The sequence below is a fragment of the Plodia interpunctella genome, chromosome 4 (genome assembly GCF_027563975.2).
Source record: "Plodia interpunctella isolate USDA-ARS_2022_Savannah chromosome 4, ilPloInte3.2, whole genome shotgun sequence".
Taxonomy (NCBI): domain Eukaryota; kingdom Metazoa; phylum Arthropoda; class Insecta; order Lepidoptera; family Pyralidae; genus Plodia; species Plodia interpunctella.
In genome coordinates this window covers 3,372,603-3,387,674 of record NC_071297.1, presented here as the reverse complement: position 1 = coordinate 3,387,674, position 15,072 = coordinate 3,372,603, and the positions used below count along the sequence as shown (strand labels likewise).

The 15,072-nt window shown below is 38.4% G+C and overlaps 1 protein-coding gene across 5 annotated transcripts; it reads right to left on the bottom strand.

Moving 5' to 3' along the window:
- Positions 1-212: 212 nt before the first annotated feature.
- LOC128669476 (uncharacterized protein) lies at positions 213-13,475 on the bottom strand. Of its 5 annotated transcripts, none has more exons than XM_053744338.1 (17): positions 13,149-13,475; positions 12,594-12,744; positions 11,874-11,979; positions 9,456-9,514; positions 7,901-8,112; positions 7,219-7,317; positions 6,078-6,182; positions 5,910-5,988; positions 5,331-5,548; positions 4,706-4,934; positions 4,287-4,388; positions 3,891-4,031; positions 3,133-3,462; positions 2,792-2,905; positions 2,210-2,413; positions 1,265-1,476; positions 213-1,012 (listed from the first exon to the last, which is right to left on the bottom strand). In XM_053744338.1, the coding sequence occupies exons 1-17, from the start codon at positions 13,181-13,183 to the stop codon at positions 853-855; spliced, it is 2,556 nt and encodes an 851-aa protein (XP_053600313.1). In that variant the 5' UTR covers positions 13,184-13,475; the 3' UTR covers positions 213-852. The 5 variants fall into 5 exon arrangements, 4 of the variants coding, with proteins under 4 accessions (XP_053600313.1, XP_053600314.1, XP_053600315.1 ...); XM_053744339.1 differs by having other exon boundaries at positions 2,270-2,413; XM_053744340.1 differs by lacking the exon at positions 2,792-2,905.
- Between the last annotated feature and the right edge of the window lie 1,597 nt (positions 13,476-15,072).

Here is a 15,072-nt window from a genome sequence, read left to right as displayed (position 1 = left end):
AAATTACGCATTAGCCCGAAATCCCACGGGAGCGAAACCCTGGGATGTAGCTAGTAAATTGATAGCTATTTTGCTAATTTAATTTTTCATGTTAAGTGTCCAATCTCGATTGTATTGAGAATCTGCTATTTTGATAATTAATATTTTAAGAATCTGATATGCGAATAAAGGGTACAAATACTTGCTTTATGTAGGATACGAAAAATAAAATATTTCTTTTTATATATTTTATTGAGAATTACTAAAACGTAGTATTAAAATATTTTAAAGCAGTAACACCAAAACATCCTATTAGGAACTCTCCACCGCTTGTTAACAGTCGCTTTAATCACTGCGCTATTTTCTTAACTTTATACAATTTTTTTCTGTTTAGCACTAAGATAGCGTTCGTATAATGCATTGATGTTACGCCTTACTTTTACTTCAAATTTGTACTAAAAATATAGCATTGCTGCACATTGTTATGACTAGAGATTACTATCTATACTGCCACAAAACTTCGTTCAGTTGTAGTCATTATGTTAACATTGTTTATTAAGATACTCTAGTCTAGTATTTAGATTCTACTTTATTGTACACAGTATTTGTGAGAAACCTCCAAATACATTAAATTATTAATCAAAGTTAGAATAAGCGTGTTAAGAAATGGTTTGATTTAATTGAGTCGCAGCTTGATCTATCCGCATGAAGAACTGATAACAAAGAATTGATAGAAGCCTCGACTCGAGAAACAGATTTTACCATTCTACAAAACATTTTTCCTGGCACAAAACGGCTGTAACAGCAATGTGAATGAGTTAACAAAATAACAACAACTGATCGGGTCAAGTGCAAATGGTGTCTCGAAAAATACTAAGCGATAATCTTGTGAGCCTGCACAATGGTCTTGAGTCGCAAGTCGTGGACCACGAGTGGGAAGGGGCGGCGGCAGGGGGGCGCGGGCAGCAGCGGCGGCACCACGGCTGTCTCGAGGGAGGCGCGGCGGGGCCCGCGCGGGGAGTGACTGGACAGACTGGGAAAACGACTTTTTACTAGCTTTTGTCCATGGGTCCACGGCTTCACCCGCGTGTACTTCTCACAAAAACAGTACTTATTTTCGGGATGAAAGGACAAAGGTATACATATTTGTATCCTCCTCATAGTCGTATTCCTCATGTCTAATATTATAGAGGCATGATAGATAACTGGCCCCGTGTGGGCATCGCGGCTGTTGAATTTGACAAGAAAATTACTCACCACCTGCCATTGCAAGTAGTTAACTCACCGATGCCTCGCGTCACATGTGCAAGCAGCGGCAGAAATGGCGGCGGCAGCGGCTTGTCGCCTGATGTGCTTGGTACAGACATCTTGCACGACATTCTCATGGTGGGAATGGACAAGTTTGTCGCTCTCTTCGTGAGAGAGGCACGCCGGCGCACTTCCCCGTCGCGTAGAACGGCATAATGATGCGTATGTTGGTGCAGCTAGACGTTCGATCTGAATACCACATTATAGCACAGTTTGAGAGTCATACAGTTGTTTGACGGCCTTGCTAGGCTATGAAGTGATACTGTATCTGTATTAATTTATTTTATTTTTCAAAAGTTAGTGTAGCCCTCGATTTAGCTTCCAAGAGTTAGTAAAGGTTTTCCCTCCGCATTCTCTGCTTTGTGTGGAGACGTTCTAAGGAATCAAGTAAATAAGTCGGACGGTATGCTGAATGCAGTGGAGAGCAGACATTACAGGACATGCGTGTGAATGATTGACAACAACTATGCCAATGACCGTGCGAAACGGAGAAAAAAGTATGAAAACGTACCCTGAGCTCCGACGCTTTATAAGGATGGAACGGGGAACGCGCTCAGAACAGAGTACATTTTGGAAGTTAATGACAACTTTAAACATAGGATTATAAGCTGCAGTGCAAATAAAAAAATGTCATGTATATGTGTTCTCATTGAAATTGATATTACAATGTCGCAAATCAATCGTGCACTCTACTGAGTCTCAAACGTTCGTTTTTTACCTGCTGCATAATAATAATGTATAAACTGTATAATTTTTTTTTTCGTTTTCGCCAATGGTATAAAAAAATATAAAATTTTTTGGTGGCGCGAATGAGCCCCTAAAGTAACAAATAGCTCATCAATATTTTCTAGTGGTTTCAAGGCTGTAATAAATACTCATGAGGGTGTCAAACGAACTATCGATCGAAACAAAAGCGTGTTACCAAGCGGCGATACACAGGCGACCCAGCAGCGTCGCCACTGCGCGGGCGCACGTGCGATACCTCAATCTTCTTGCCGCGGCGGCGGCGGGCGGGGGCGGCTGCGCGCTGCCTCTTGCCCGGGGCCGCCGCGGGCGCGCTGCCCCCGAACAAACCGCGCTCCTCCGCGACACGGATCATAAACTTGGCGTCGAGTCGGGTGATCTCCTGCGGTCATCCTACCGTTGTAACGTATAGCTTATGTACTAGGTTGCCAGCCAGGACCTAAATTACTTAGTAAGGATTTCGATAAAAAAAATAAATAACATTTGTTTCGTTAAAAATAAAGTCAAAAATGTTACAGTCGCTGATAACAGTATCAACACCAACGTGGCAGTTCGCGGGACTTCGATTCGTGGCGCGGTCATTAGTATGATGATGTAGATTTCTCGACAAAAAAAAATTGCTTCTCATAAAGTAATTTAAAAAACAATAATCAATGTTTATACTGCAGTATGTACTAGGTACCCAAGTACTTATTGGGTTTATTTTCTGATATATTTTGTTCAACTACAAACAAAAATAAAATAAAATCACAATGCTAACCTTCCTCTGGATCAAACCGAGGTAGCAGCCATCTCTGTCTAGAATGTAGTTGATATCCAGACCATTCCCCAGATTTGGCAAATTCCGCACTTCAAACAAATCGCAACTTGGCACCTGTATACACCAAATTAGTATGGTTACTGTGATAAGACTATGTTTGTAATTTATACTCATTGGAACTGAATTAGCTTTCCCATTTAATATTTTTTCTTATGATTAGCGCGATTCTCGCCCTGACCGTCAGGCGACCGGTCATACAATCAACGAACTACTTGAATCTGTAAATATTGGAACATTTAGTTTTGCTTTACCTGATAAGATTTAACACAATGAATACTCACATTGACATCCGGATTGTCTTTATCAGGATCTCTAGGGAAATCGTTTTCATTATGCTCGGGCAATCCTGGCATTTCCGGAATAGGCCTCGCCTTGTTGGTTCCCGGCCTCGATCCCACTGGACTGCTCACTACACTCTTCTTCAGGGTTGTGTCTGCGCTAGGCGGCCGCGTCCTGTTAGTACCAGTGGTGGATGCTGACCCTGCCCTCTTAGATGGAGAGCCTTCGATCACAGAGATCCCATCTAATTCGTCCTTGTCGATTTCAGAATGCGAGATCGTATTCTCCAAGGTGGCAAATGAGTCTACTGTGTCCAGATCTTTCCTGGCGCTCTGAAAATATACATCATTGGCGATGGGTGGGATTACACGTGTCACGTTAAGTTTTTATTTTCAGCAAGCATTTAGACTTAAACCATTTTGGATTAAGCTTGTTAAACGTTGAATTCAAATTAAGAATTGACAGATGATTAGTCACGTGTAACTATCGACGGAGATGTCGACTATAATTTAACTGCCACTGACAGTGTCAGTCTCGTCTTGAGAATGGTCTTCTAAAGGTCTAAACTAGGTTTCCAATCGGGCTGTCCAATGAGCTCGGGCTGGCCAACCATCCATTATAGTCAAAGTTGGGATATCATTCTGGGCATTCGCGCGATTGGTCCTAACGCCCCTTAAGAGATCGAAACTATAGTCGAAATATCCATCGATCATAATCATACTACACTTAAACTAAAGTACTAAAATTAATTATAACTGACACATGGTCGTTCTCTGTGCTTCTTTCTGAGCAAGATGTGGCGCTCCCGGGCCAGACGGTTGGCCTCCGCGACCGCTCTGGTTATCTGCGCTTCGTTTTCTGCTTCCAGGGCAGAGTGGGTCTCGTACAGTATCAGTTGGATCTGAAAAAAAAGTTTTTTTTTGTATTCCGTATGCAAAGGGTAAAAAATAACAGTAATACCTCTGCTCAGACAGGACGTCTGTCAGATCTCTGGTACCGAAATAGGTCTAGGGTAGAAATTCGTAGGTACGTAGGACCTGAAACCAATCTAGGACCTGTAATTTGTTAATTTTTGAATCCCTTTGGATTCTAGTTTTGCAGGCTTCGGCAAAATCGTACACCTAGTCGCAATGTTAAGGGTAACTAAAAATTTTACCTGAGGTTTTGACATGAGAGCTCTCAAGGTTTTCTTTTGCTCTTCCAGTATGGATGTTACGCGAGCTTTCCCTGCGGCGTTGATTTCGGATTCGGTAAGGATCTAAAGAGAAACAGTACAATTATTTCTTACGACTTTGATACAATTTGGCTTAGACATACTTGGACGAAACCTTCAGGAGTGACATAGGCTACTTTTTTATTATGGTTACCCGAGCGAAGCCGGGGCGGACCACTAGTAGTTGATGTACCTACAAGTATTAGTACTCACCTATATTCTTATTCTCCTAAGTGAAAATAATCTGTAATTGTGTAATAACGTAATCGCTTACGATCTAGTAGAGCCTCGTCTAAAAGTCAAGGCACTCAAAGTCGACGCATCTAGGTAATTATAATTTTGCATTCACAGATGCTTCTTACCTCCAGCATATCCAAGTCGCCTCCCCTTCCACAGACCAAGTCGATAGGGTCAGTGACCGCAGAGTACGAATTCGGTGGCGTAGCCAGAACTGCCACTACTCCGTCTAGCGCATTCAGCACGGTGGGGGTCTCGCAATGGACAGGGTCGCTAAGGACGCACACTGGGGCTTCTGGCAAGTTAGACGCGTCGATACCTAGCTCTCGGAGTGCACACACGTAGCTCTCCACTCTGCCAAGATGTCAATAAATCATTAAGCATACCTATTCTCATGAAAAATCATACAGACAACCGTGGCCTTAAGAGTTTCGTTAGCTCTATCTACCCCGTATGGGATAAAGACGTGATTTGTATCAGGTTCAATTAAGATGTTTGAACTTTGGATGAACTTTTTGGACATTTTCTCTTATCCGATTTGCCAACTGCAGCAATCATAGAGCGTTGGTGAACAAAAGCCACGGGTTTGTTTTCCTATTTCTTGGAGTCACCATGTAGATCGAGCAGCAAAAATACTGCCGCATGACTCAGAATGTGACAATTCTGTAGATTTATAGCCTTCTGAATCATTTCGAATTGACAAACTATCGATAGTGGCCTATCGATCGGCAACACAAAATTGAATTATACTTGTCTCCCGCTCCAAAGACGACTAGCTTCCCCAACTGTGGCGTGGCGGGTGCTGCCGGCGTTTGTGCCTTCAACACCGCCGCCAGTTCTTTGAGCTGAGCTGCGAGATAGGCGGAACAGCGAGGCGATGACGCATGGCTCTGAGCCACAACACCTGTCAAGGCGTTGGCGCGTAATGCTCGGCAGAGTGTTGACGCTCCTTCGCAGAACTCTCGCTCCTGTGCGCAAATAATACAATTTTAAAACTTTGTTACATTTTTGTTCAATGCCAGGAGGAGGAGGATCTGGTAACCTGCTTATACGGCATATTCGATACCCAATGTTGGCGCCAATGCTACTATTACTTCCTATCCAGTTTCATATACCTGTCACCTACCATTAGAAATATTAGAATACTGTGAAAATAAATAAAGATCATCATTATATTAAAAAAAACTTGTTAATTCAGTTATGTAATCATCTGACTCCCCGCTACAAAGTACTTAACATGAAAAGAAAAATCATAAAATAACGCTTTCCTGTCATCGATTTTCTATTCAACACGTTTTTTAGTGTGTTACTAGTTACAATTTCACCAACCTGAAGCACTATTATGCTATTCTGGACAAGATCCATCTGTCCGACGGTGGTGTGTTCCGGCGGTCTCAATGTTATGAATCTGTGGGAAATGTCAGTTAAATTATATGCCCAAGTTGATTGTATTTCGTATTATATAAATCGCAATGAATTGCTTGGGGAAACCTTCACCTTGGACACACGCGATCAAATCTGTACTCGCCGGCGCATAGAGTGCGAGAACTGCTATAGGAGTACCCCAGCTGATGTAGTCTTTCCACCAACTTCGCCACCTTCCTGCAGTCGAAAGTCTTAAATTTAACAAATCAATATTTATGTCAAAATACCTACGGAATACTGAGAGTCTAGATAAAATCTGTCTCGTTCAGTCAATGTCAATTATTGTTATAGTGGCGAACCATACTTTAGTTTATTTTTTATGAATAAGCCTCATAAATAATAAGTCATTGTAGGTAAGGAGTGTTTGATTTAATGAGAATATAGGATTAAGAATAAGTTTGTCTAAATTATTTTCCTGCAAGTTATATCACTGGGCTTCATCCAGGGCAAGTGCAGGCTTTGAACAGTGTAAGATTGGTTTTCATTCATAGCCATTTGTATCATACATACAAACTCATCAACATCAATCTATCACCAATATACATATGTACATTTAACATTCTTCTGTAGCTGACTGACAGATGGGACACAGCCAAAACTACTGTTCAAGACATTTTAAATGTAGATATATAGATTGTTTTATTATGTGTATCTCTTAGTTTTATCTCAGTGAAAATTGATTCATCTTTGCCACCACTGTTTGCCAGATCGAGGGGGAGACACTTGACTCTGATAAAATTTTGTTCTTATGAGTATAACTATTTCGCAAGAAATGGTTTGGTTATCACATGCTCATAATATATTTTAAAGGCGTATTCAATGGTACATGGTGGCATAGTATATATAGTAGGCATTTGACTACAAATATTTTTGAGAATTTTATTTTACCTTGATTTTACCACTATCGGCGTGATTATGCCAAATTTCGACTTGATGTATGTATATCTATTGTTTTTGAGTTTAGTTTATCCATCTATTATGGTACTTAGTTGTCGTACCTACACTTACTATTTTTAAAAACCAATGACTCTTCGGACACTATAATGGCAATGTTTGATAAGTTTCAAGCGAGTTTCATTTAATAAGAACATAGTTACGGATTTAAACCATACAGTTAGGTACCTACTTAACTGTATGGTTTAAATCCTGAGTATAGTGATAATAGTATAGTTGATAGGGACCTACCAACTTACCTATACTCAAATCTACTTACTTTGCTTTGAACGTGTTGACCCAACCTGTCACGGAGTCTTTATTGACACATGCTGATATTCGCTCTTCTCTTAAATGCGAGGGCAGAAGGTCTGATAACCTGGAACAGTGTTAAAGCTTATCATGATAAATTTCTTATGTCCAATTTGCCAATTTTCGGGAACAAAGAGCGCCTGGTTCGGAAATATCTTCATGAGATATTGCATCGAAGTAATATGTATATAAAAATGTAACCATGAGTATCGCAGCATAGTACTTTATCTCTCTCTCACCCAAGACGATACTACTATATCCATGTATTGATCATCCGATCCTCCCTTCACTGGTTCAACTGGCTATAGCTTCACAATAACATAACATAATGTAAAGTAAAAGTAAAATATTGTAATAGTTACTGTAGTATGTGCCATCGCTTGTTTGGTATCTATCACTAAAAATCAGCGACATTACACATGCTGAGTGATGTCCTTTTGTAGCATATGAGGAATGCAGACTACAGACTACATACACTATCGCTGAACTATAAACAAATGCGCGAATGAATGAATTTGTATGAGATTAGCTTTTATTTATTCACTTAAGTTTATTGTTTCGCGATGATGCCGCCGGTAAAATATAAAATGACATGATAATGTTGACCATTTTCGGTAAATGTACTCATTTTATATATCTATATTTCTTACGTAAAAGCCTTGTTCTTGATGCGAATCCTGGCTATAGCTGCGGCAAAATGCACCCTCTGGTCCCAAATGATACTTTCTATTTCCTGGTAGGGGTGGCCCGCTTCGGCGAGCAGATGAGAGGCTCGTTCGACGTCGCTGCGCGGGCGCGCCCCCCACCGCCTACGGGCTAGCTCCATAAGGAAGAGCCACACAGTTTGGCGGTACGGGTTGAGCTAGTGAGAAATCTTATAGTAAAAATTGACGAATTAACTTATTACATTTTCTGTTACAACTATTTTTGGCTTCGATACAGAATTTATCATTTTCTCAAAACGCAAATGACACAAACTAGATTTTTTAAAATAGCTATAACATATTCCACTCTGGGCAAAAGCCTACCCGCTGTCTTTCCATGTAACATAAAAATAAAAATAAAGATAAACAAAAATGCCGTTCCGAATTTAACTCGTTGCGTTTCTTCTCTAAACGGCAATGGACTTTCTTTGAGCCAGGTACCATCCAGAGCCGAAAGTAAAACCTCGGTCATTCAAACGAAGAATTTATTAATATCCTTGTAATGTACCTAAATGATATAAATTACTACGTGTCACCAACTTAACTAGCATCATCATTGCCCTAATTTTAAAGCGGCTGAACTGACGCGATCGCTGCTGCCATTATTAATCGCGCACACTTCACAAGTACCAAAACCTGCAGATACCGATACTTTTTCTTTGCCGAAATAGCACCCATAAATAATAAGCTTATTTTCGTGAGCGTCCTCAACAGAGAAAGAAATGACTTCTGTCACGACATCACATAATGCGAATTAGATGGGACCATATTTTTATCGTATCAACTTGTCGAACCTACCTTAACTGAAAGTCGTTATAATGCTCCAATGAAAGGAAAATATGCGAGTCTGATTGCAATAAATCTGAATGGTTTTAACATTCACGTCACGTTTATTTTAAGTTCAATGTCAAGGAAATAAAAAGAGAAGTTGCAAGTCGGAAAATAAAGCGTTATTTATATCGGTATTTATACGTAATTGATGAAAGGTCTAACAAAACATTGGCCTTTTTCAATAGAGAATAATGGCTTTCATATGTTTGAATGGTGAACTGTCGGCAGGCAATCAATCAATAAATTAAATTAGCTTAGGTATAATTACACATACACTGGCTAACGTGGTTATCATTATTAACCTTGCCTGGCCTTGAAGATGAAAAATTCAAATGTATCGTTTCCCACAGTGATAGTGGAAAAGTATGCAAAGATTTAGACTTTTGGCCACAATAAGTAGATTATTTACGAATAAGTACTTATGATGAACAGAATTTTGAAAATAAGTGTCTATAATCTAAGCATATCTAACAGATTTTAAACATTCATTAGTAAATAGGTACTTATCTACAAATCCCAATTACCAACGTAAGTCATGTACCAACTTAACCTTTAGTAGGTACCAGCATACTACAATCAAGAGCGACAAATAAGTATAATTTGAGATTTTAGAGGAGTGTACATTCAAATATAAATCCGATATAGTAACTAAAGTGTCTGCAGTTATTACCTCTGGATAATCAGTAAAGAACTCCACATCGTCGATCGCTTGTTCCAAGATCGTCTTATCTGTAAATGAACATATTCCAATCTAAAGCACACGAACAAAAAGTCGCGTGACTGAAAAAGTTACAGACAAGTGCTGAGCCAGCCGTATAATAAAAAGATAGCTTGCTTCTACGCCTTTGAGTGTTAAACCAACCGGTGAGGCATCGAAAATACCTATAAAGTCTTGACCGTTTGGGGCGAGATAATGGTAATGTTCATAAACGCAATTTCATTACTAATGCAATATGCGACATCATAGCCCACAAATAAATGCAAATCTATAGCTTAAAAACTACGAACAAAAATCATAATCGGTATAATCATCAGTATCGTACAGTCACAAATTATCAAGCTACCTAAATTTTAAACGCGCCGCAGGGTAACTTGATATCTGGTTGACTGTAACTTTGCTTTGGCAGATAGAATATTAAACCAACCGAAAAGTCACTCTTCGGTTGGTTTAATATTCTATGCTGATACTAGCTGCCTCATGTCCCGCGACCCTGAAGCATTTTTATGTAAAATCATTAACATATTCGTAACTCCTACCAAATATATCCACATGAGTAGATATATACGTAGGTACCTAATATTTGGTATGTGCGTATTCGGCAGTTTATATTCATTTTTTTTATTTATCTTTCTTATGAATCAATTATTGTTATTTATTGTACACAAATTGCAACAGAAATACATGTATGCGTAGTTTGTATGAGTGCTTTTATTTATTACCGTAAAAGTATGCCGCACCTGCAGCATTTTCCCGCTGAACTGCGGGGTACATCTATACGCTGAACAATAATATCTCTATTTAATAATTTGACACAGACATTTAACATAAGTTACACCGTTGTTTGTTTTAACAATATCCCTATCTACTTAGGTAGTTAAATAAAATCATTACGTTCCTGCCTATCACATAATATAACAGCATGGCATGTTAAATTGTCTCGCAGTTGACACCGCAGTTACCAAACAGTAGTTTATAGTTATCTACTTATAGGGCATAGGCAGTTAAGTTAGAGCTTATCGCGTCGCAATCTCCTTCAAGTTAAATAACGTCTATAACCGTAACTAGGTGGTGGCTTGGCACGCTATAATTTTCAGCTTTGGCATAGACTATGAGAAGTACAGATGTGTTTTGATTTTGCATTATAAGTCCTGTGTTTTCTTGGTAGATCAGGTATCAATATCAAAATGTTGTTAACTTTGTAATTGTTAAAAAGATCGGCGACTTGTTGTCGAACGACGTGTTTATGTACGTAACATAAAAATATATAACTTACTAATAAGAAACTATGTACAAATATACGGCTTATATCCCCTCCCGATCAGAAAGTCTGCAAAACGTACAACAAAGCGAAACTTATTTCCTATAGACCCGTATATAAAAGAATTTTATAAATGGGTCGTATATTTGTATACACGTTTTTAGTGAGATTAGTAGAAAATGTGAAATTATCGTTAAATTTTCTCACAAACTTGAGCTATTGGGACAAAATACAGTAAGTATCGTTAGCTTATAAAGTTACGATAAAGTTTAAAATAAATAAATAAACTCTACTTCTGTACCTTTTATTATAAGATTTGTGCAATACAAGCAAGCTTCGTGACACCTCATGCAGTAACGCAGTTTACTTACGCATTTTGTTTCAATTTATGATAGCTTCCGTATTATGATTTTTCTGATACTAAGCTATCTACATATCATTATTTATTTGAACATACATAACACTGTTCTTTTTTTTGTACCCTATGTGTTTTCCAGGTTATGTTCTACCCGTGTACCAAATTTCATAACAATCTGTCTAGTACATTTTGTGTGAAAGAGTAATAAACATACATACACATATACATCCTCACAAGTTTTGGCATTTATAATACTAGTAGTACAAGTAGGATGACGTGTGGGCATCCTGACGAAAGGCGTAGGGGCCCAGACCCAATTTCTTTTTTTCTTTCATAAAACCACTTCAATGCGGCAAATAAGTTTGCGTCAAGGTATCGGGTCTGAGGTATTAAAAGCATTTACAAATATCAATTTCTGCAAATAGTGTGCAAGAGTCGGAAATAGCTAATCGTTTATGTAACTGTTTATTGCAACCAACCGTGTTTATCTTGGAAGGTCGCGCGTGCCGCCCCTGTTCTGGGAGCTATAAATCTGATTGCGTCTATTCAAAGAAAACAAGAACCGGAAAAGTTAATACCTATGTACCTACTGGCTGCAGGATGCGGCTTCATTCCCGTAGGAATATTAGGATTCTGAATACATTTATGAATGTGGCTAAAAAGCTAACAGACTTGTAGTTTGAGAGATAAGGGCATTGGAGTTTCATTATATTAGCGTTTAGGAGTGTAGATAATGTGGATAGATACTTACATCGAAATACGTCGTAAATAAGAGAGTATACGCAGCGCATTTCTTGTTCATCTATAAAGTCAACTTTTCGTTGAGGTTTGCTGAGGAGGTAAGCCGCCTTCAAAACCTGTTGAATTTTCTAGTTATTGAATAAGTACACATAGAACAGTTAAAATTAACGATAATTTTAAAATATAAGAATAAAATCATTCATTCTACGACCTCGCTACGACGTCTACGAGTACCTGTGCTACGCTACGACTACAACGACGGCAGACACGCGCTACGAAAAAATCTCGTAGCATTATCAATTTCGTAGTAAGTATTCGTAGCGTGCCGTATGTAGGTAGTAAATTTGTTTTTTTTAATCATCATTACCAAAAAAAGGGTAGGGAATGCAGACAGGCGGCGGAAGTAAAACCAATCTTTAAAATTTAAAAATTTTATAATAAATGTAATAAATTAAAAATAATAAAAGGTTTTATTGTCATGAAAAAGAAAACTCTGCCAGATCAAAACATGCAAAAGTTTGCCAGCGCCAACTATATATATTATAATATAACAACTATACATATTATGTAATAAAAAAATTTTATTGGGTAATTACATTTACACTAAATACATGTTGTGAAAGAATACTTTTAAGCAGGTTGTCCTTAAAATGCACAAGCACTGGATAACCAATACCTGGATCTCAAAATCAGATACACGATAAGATTTTTACACTGGTCTAGTCCTCACCTGTCCGATGTCCCACGCTGGACCGGGAGTGGTCTTGACGGCAACGGGCGGCGGCGCGTTCGGGTTCTTGATGGACACGACCAGGTTCCAGGGCGCCCACTCCTCCGACGCATCTTCCATCGGCAACGGCGGCCTTTCAACATCCTCTTCCCTGGTTTTAACGAGGTTGCGATTATTTTAACTATTTAACTGCAGACAGTAGTTTGTAGCTTTTTGAGATGTGCCTATGAAGTTCTAATTTCCGAATATGTACAGGGGCGGCTATAGTCTATATAGGGTCCGTGTGCAATTAATATTCTGGCGCCCTTTTGCTAATGTCAAGAGATGCGTAGTAGTAGAAGAACCAATTTACAAAATGATCGACTAAAAAAACATCACGGTTATCGGCGCCTTCAATATCCTGCCCGTAAATCTACCCGTAATTTACTTTATTCTGACAATGTGCAAAAAAGCGAACTTATGGTACACGTCTTGTAACTTTTTATCCTTATTCCCACTCCCACAGGAGCGAAGTCCTGGGCCCAGTTATAAATACTTTATGTAGATAAAACTTACGTTACTTCATCATTGCTAGGATCTGTAAAAATCATGACACAAATATCTTAAATGCCATTATATCACTGACTCTCGCCAACGCCCACAATTCATAGTCCAAAAGATTTTGTAGATTGGAACTACGCGATCTCACTAACTCGAATAATTCCTAACTAATCATTGATTTAAATTAAAACTATGTACTAATGCATGAACAAGACCTAAGTATTAGAAAAGGTATAGAAAATTATTGTTATAAAGATGGTTGATCTGATTTTTGTAAAATACCTAAATAATTATGTCATCGCAACTGTTTGCCTGTTTGATCTAAAATGACACTATGTTAAGTTGTTTTTTGGTACTACCTATTGTTATTCAGTACGTAATTATGGCCAGCATCAAATCTATTAAATTCATGGATTTAGACTTCCGAAGTACCTATTAATTCCATTATTAATTATATTGATTATTCCATTATTAATTTTAATTAATTATTATTTCCATGAATTAATTAATTATTATTATTATATTATTAAAACTTTTTTGTCATTGTTTCACGTTTCGGGTTGGATAAGTGCAAGTAAGAAAAAACCCGGAAATTTTACATTATGTACATACATGCATATGCCGCGGAAGCAATAAATTTTATTATATACTGCTGCAAGATTATCACTAGTTTTAGAAGAATATTACTTACGAATATTTTCCATAAACAATTATCGGATTGAACTAGTTAAGTATAAATCCTTACATATTATTTAATACCCTTGTCGTGTCTGTCTGATTCCTGAGGAAGGTTTTGTTATGTGTACAATTTATTAAGGCAAATAACATTTTTGACCCGAGCGAAGCCGGGGCGGGCCGCAAGTAATAAAAAGTTAGTCATTAGTATCGGACACGTACACCTATAAGTACATGCACGGCTATCATTGTGAAGCAGGCACTGCGGGTCATGGTCACCTACATGTGTTGCGTGAACGGTGAAAATTCTAAACGTATGTATGTATATATATGCTATTTTTAACTTGATCGAACTTGCGAATATATGTGCAATTCTGCTATGAGTTTTTTCCTAGAGACCACAACATGGAGTTAAAACTTCAAAAATGGCGTGAAGAGATTAATTCAGGGCTAACAACAACAAAGTTTCTGAAATAATTATCGTGGTCTCGGGAGACAGTCTAAGATTTTGTATTTTCACAGCAAATACATACACCTAACGTATTACCAAAAAATGCTGGCCAATAGGCAAATTATTTATCAAAAAAGAAAATGCTCAACCGATAGTCCAGTCGCATTCGCAATACACTTACATCTGTGCTTGCAGATTCTTCTGCATCTTGATAAGCATGAAGTACTTTGATAGCCTCCATTCCCTATCACTTGGCAGCACCAACTTCTCAGCTTCACTCGTATCCCCAGGGACCCTCTCCGCATCTTCTTGGCGGAGAAGTTCTGACAGAAGTCTAGGGTATACATTAAACAAGTCTCCATCACTGCACTCGCTGAGGGCGATCCATAGAGAATTCGGGTTATATTTGTCGGGCATCGTGCATCGTGTGTGAGCCGCGTAGGGCGGAAACTCCGAAGTCACATGACGCCGCGAGCTTTTTCTTCGAGGGCGGAACGCTTACTGAACGATGTAAACTACAGAGCGCAAGTTGTCATTTCGTCTACTTGTTGCGCTCTCACTGTAGGTTACAATTATATATTTTTAAGTTATTAATTCAAAATAGAATACTTAAATAACCACTTTTTGTTTGTAACTATGTCTCTTCCTGCCGGCTGACTGGAAGTCCATGTCCAAAGTCTGATTATAACTATTTAATTTCCAATATTAAGTTTTTGACTGTGGTATTTTTATTAATACGATTGACTTTTTTTAAATTAAATGCAAGCTTACGAAAATACCATTGGAAAATATATAGATCAACAAAAAAAATAT